The 5,116-nt window shown below is 37.2% G+C and overlaps 1 protein-coding gene across 2 annotated transcripts in view; it reads right to left on the bottom strand.

Moving 5' to 3' along the window:
- Positions 1-1,550: 1,550 nt before the first annotated feature.
- The window catches only part of LOC106682404 (uncharacterized), a 13,779-nt gene continuing 10,213 nt past the window's right edge, over positions 1,551-5,116 (bottom strand). For both annotated transcript variants that reach the window (XM_067052850.1, XM_014423224.2), the window contains exons 2-3: positions 3,951-4,168; positions 1,551-3,248 (exon numbers count right to left, since the gene is read on the bottom strand). In XM_067052850.1, coding sequence (XP_066908951.1) covers positions 2,900-3,248; positions 3,951-4,168 — 567 coding nt within the window. In that variant the 3' untranslated portion in view covers positions 1,551-2,899. The remainder of the gene's footprint in view (positions 3,249-3,950; positions 4,169-5,116) is intronic.

Genomic DNA, 5,116 nt, shown 5'->3' on the forward strand with positions numbered 1-5,116 from the left:
CACTCAGGAAACCGTTCGGACCCTCCGGTCCAGAGACCCTACTGTTTCAGGGATATGCCAATAGATGTCAGGATCTTCATGAGCTATTCAAATGATTTGAGTGATCTTCAACCTAGACATCTAAGCATCATTTTTCCTTCACTTACCTATATCTATCATCATTTATTTATTTTGTTGCTAATCCGAAAAAGTAATCTGCGGCCTCGTAGTATATTAATATTTATTCTTAACCTGTATAATAATTGTTGCAATCTGTAATATAGTAATTGTTGCAATCACCAAAATAATTTATGCAATCTGTATTATAATAAATGTTGTAATCTGTAATAATAATTATATATATAGTTGATGTAAAACTTAAATATAAAAAGATGGTCAGGATTCGGGGTGGTCAAAAAAGAACAAATCGTTTATAACTATTTTAATGTCCGACGTTTCGTCTCACTTTGCAGGGATTCATCAGGGCTGTTCAAAGCAAAGGTTGATAAGCGAGGAGAAGACGGTTGGGGATGCGGTCAATGATAAACACAAATAAGTTGGATTAACCTATTTTTAATGTGCCAACGTTTCGGCTAGAGTTCCTAGCCTTTTTCAGTGCTAAAAACGGAACAAGACAACAACTACAGTAAGTATAGAAAAATAAAAGAATAAAAAAGAAAGAATAATTTTACACATAAAATAATTGATAAGGTTTGGTTCAATAAAAGGGTTGAGAACCTTTCGCTTTGAACAGCCCTGATGAAGCCCTGCAAAGTGGAGCGAAACGTCGGACATTAAAATCGTTATAAACTACTTTTTTCTTTTTTTTTACCGCAACCCTGACCATCATTTTATATGTAATAACAATTGTTGCCATCAGTAAAATAATTTATGCAATCTGTATTATAATAATTGTTGCAATCTGTATTATGATAATTTGTTTCTTTAGTGGCTCCAAACTTCACAGGTCATCAATGCCATTTATATTTTATTTAATTTTGCTTATATTTGTTTTATTTTATTTATATTTTTTAATTTGGTTGTTTATAACTTTATTTATTTTATTATTATTTTTTTTCTTCCCTTCAATGTCATATATTTGTCAGTAAATGTTGTGATTTTAAAAACTGAAACACTAATTCTATTGTTATATCATCGCCTCCAAGGGTTTTTGAAATATCTTGGTTTAGTCCTTAGCTATTGAGGTGTGGTGTGAAATATGGGCATTGTAGGAAAATATGGCTTATTGTCAGATTGATGTTGCAATACTGGCAGTTCGAAGGCGTTTCTTTTGAAATAAGATAGGAGTGGGTGAGCCTCGTGTGACCTATAATCTGTAATATAGTAATAGTTCCAATCAGTAAAATAATTGATGGAATCTGTAATATAACAACAGTTGCAATTCGTATTATAATAAATGTTGTAATCTGTAATAATAATTGTTGCAATCAGTAAAATAATTGATGCAATCTGTGTTATAATAATTGTAACATTCTGTAATATAATAATTATGAGAGATAGTTGACCGTGGATGACGAACGAGGAGAAGATGGTTGGGGGTGCGGTCAAAATGAAACACAAATAAGTTGTATTAACCTATTTTATTGTGCCAACGTTTCGGCTAGAGTTTCTAGCCTTCTTCAGGGCTAAAAACAGAACAAGATAACAACCACAGTAATTTTAGAAAAATAAAAAAGAAAGTATAAACAGAAAAATTTTACACATAAAATGAAAAATATTTTATTATTAATTATTAATTTTACACATAAAATACACATTTTATGTGTAAAATTATTCTGTTCATATTATTATATTATATTATCTGTTTATACTTACTGTGGTTGTTATCTTGTTCTGTTTTTACCTCTGAAGAAGGCTAGAAACTCTACCTGAAACGTTGGCACAATAAAATAGGTTAATCCAACTTATTTGTGTTTATCATTGACCGCACTCATTGACTCTTCTCCTCGTTCTGTAATATAATAATTGATGTAATCTGTAATATAATAATGTTTTTTTATATATTCGTTCACCAATAAAACATTAAATAATGTATGAAAATAAATCTAACAATCCCTTAAGAGGCGATAAGAACATTAAAAACCATAGTCCTTCCTTTAGACTGACAAGGCATGTTCAGAAAAAGGAAATGATCATAGAAACGGATATGGTGAAGAGGAATGAGATGGGATACCGGCAGTGTCGAGGTATAATTATTATTGAAAGAGGACCAAGTGATGAAGCTTAGGCATCGCAGTAATGGAAACCAGGAGCGGTGGGATGAAAATCTTGGGTTGGTGGTGCTTCAAGGATTAATTTAAAGTAGAAGGTCCCGTGCCCATCTTCTTTTCAGACGCCTTGGAGGATTATCAGGCATTGTTAAGGATGAGAGATTAAGAACCAATGGGTTAGGATGGATAAGGAGTTGGGAATGAAAAGACGCATATCTGTTTTGGGTTAAATCTGCAATGAATGGGATGTTAAGGTCTTTGTGAATGAGTTTATTTGTAACATAATAAGAAGCATCAAGGATTTTACGTAGGATTTTTGATTGTAAGGATTGGATGCGGGAGGAATTTGATGGTTTGGTGGAGCCCCAGAGCTCAATTCCATATGTCCAAATTGGTCTGATTATTGTAGTGTATACTAATTTTTTGTAGTGAATAGGAAGCTCGGAGCGTTTGTCAAGAAGGTGTTGATAAAGGTAATACGTACAAATAATAATGTTATTTACAAAACAATGTTTTCTGTAGCATTTCGGTTGCATGAGGTCTGTTATCGCGCAATCTGGTAGATACTTGATGAACTACTTGCTGTGATGGCCTAATGAGGAGCTGTAGTCATCAGTGATATCAACTATCGGAGAAACTTTTTTCCATTACGATCGTCACTGTTGAACCTCCGCTTTAAATTGACGGGATTATCTCTTGGCCTGGTTGGGATAATTGTTCCAGAACTTGGGAGTCAGCCCTCCGTCGAATACCTTGCTCCACTCCGCCCAGCCTTTGAGCAGGTTGTCGTAGATAACGGCGAACAGGTCCTGTACTGAGTTGGCCTTGAGGTACTCACTCGGCTCGTACTCTTTGACGTTATTAACGATGAAGAAGGGCCTCTGGTAGGTGGTGTAGCCGTGCCCGTAGGTGAAACTCTCGCTGGGGGGCCGAGGCACCGGCATATTTTGGATCCCTCCGAGGTGGCCGGGTCGGCCGTAGCCCAGGTTAGAGGCCCCGCCGGAGGATGGCCTCTGTGCAGGGTTCGGAGGAGGCTCACTAGGGCAGAAAGTGTTAAATAAATGCAACAAATATTCATATGTAAGTGAAAATTTGATATTTAAGAATTATTATCGTAAACCTACCGAATGGTCTACAGTATCATTTATCTATATCTATAGCCTATATCTTGCAAACGAATAACTCCTCATATAAAACTGAAAAGACAGGAAACTGCACGTCGATTCTGACAATTACAGCACTTACAAGACAAACGGTCTAAACTTCCAATTCATAACAAAATACCGATCTACATGACTATAATAAGGCCTTTCAGGACAAACGGAGTTGAGTTTCAGGCTTAAACCAGGCCTTCGAAATCCAATCGTAAAATCCTCAATGCTCCTCACTTTGTAACAAATAAAATCATCCATAAAGACCTTAATGTTCCGTGTGTAACCGATCTAGTCCAAATCAGATATCATTCCTTCCATTATAAACCCCCCTAATTACCCCTAACTACTAGTTTCTAATCTCTCTTCCTATTCTATTGCCGACACTCCTCCGAAGCGCCTGAAAAGAAGATGGCTTTGAGACCTTCTAATGTAGAAATGTTATTGGAGTGCTAACAATGGGTAGTTTTTCAACACGCCTTTATCATACTGTTATAATCTAACATAAAATTTACTAGATCTTTTTAATGTAAATATCAATAAATGTTAGCTAAAAAAATAATTATCAGATAATGCAATTATTTCTTACGTAAACAGGTCGAGACAGGCTTCCAGCTCTGCTAAGGAGAAGTTTGCTCTGACTTGGTTGATGACAGCCAGCAACTCCTGCCTTGTCCCGGTGAAGCCAACCGCACCTTCAACTCCGTACTCCCCGGTGTCCCTCATCGTCGAGTTGTAGAGTATGTTGAATATGTCTTCCCCGAGGGTACATCGTCCTGTTGGGGCTCCCCAACTCTGGTAGCTTATCTAAAAGCAGCAGACATATGCCATAACAAACACGTAATAAATTACATACTACTAGCATGTTATAGTAATTAGTAGTAATAGGACCAAGGATACTACCCTGAGGTACACTAGCGGATAAAGAAAAGAGAGATGAGTAGGCGCTATTGTAATTTACTTTAAATAATGTGTCAGAAAGGTAAGACCGAATAATGAGGAGATATGAAGAGGATAGAATTTAAGGATCTTAGTATAGCCCTGGTCATAGACTCGATCAAGCCGACATAAAATTTCAAAATCAATTTTTGACTAACAAGTACATATTTTTTTTCTCATCCTTCTAAATTGTATTATTTTAAACATCATATGTATACATATTATATAGAAAAGTAAACAAAAGTCCTTTCTTTGCCTGAAGGGCATTTTAAGGTAGGTTCTGAGTAGGTTCCCTGTCTGGGTTGTCACGAGTGGGAAAGGACCTCTCTACTAGTGATGAATAGTATGGTTTAGACAGTGACCAAACCCCTTCTCTCGGCGAGCACGTCGACCAAGAGAACAGAGCTTTGTCACCTCCCAGGTCTTGGTGGAGGGGCAATCTCCTTGAAGATTGGGTTAGCACAAGCCTTCAGCCCATCAAAGAACTTGATGTACCGTCAGCCTATGAACTTCGAATAAGAGGGAAGCTGGAGTTCTTGGTGGATGGCACTGTTCCTAGCCCTCTGCAGAGTGGTACCTCGGACGATCCTCCGAAGGATAGAGTTCTGGTAACTCTAGAGTTACTCTAGTGTGGTTTTGAAGAGGTGCCGCAGTAGAGGTGCACCATAGAGTAGCGTCGGACTAATAATAACCTTATACATTGGCAGCTTTAGTCGGAGAGACAGCTGTGGTGACGTGAGCAAGTGATACAGCCTATGCGATTTCTGCTTGGAAATCTTCATCCTTTCCCTGACGTGATTGGAGAAGGTTAGGTGC

The sequence above is a fragment of the Halyomorpha halys genome, unplaced genomic scaffold (genome assembly GCF_000696795.3).
Source record: "Halyomorpha halys isolate HHAL.00 unplaced genomic scaffold, Hhal_1.1 Scaffold411.1, whole genome shotgun sequence".
Classification (NCBI taxonomy): Eukaryota; Metazoa; Arthropoda; class Insecta; order Hemiptera; family Pentatomidae; genus Halyomorpha; species Halyomorpha halys.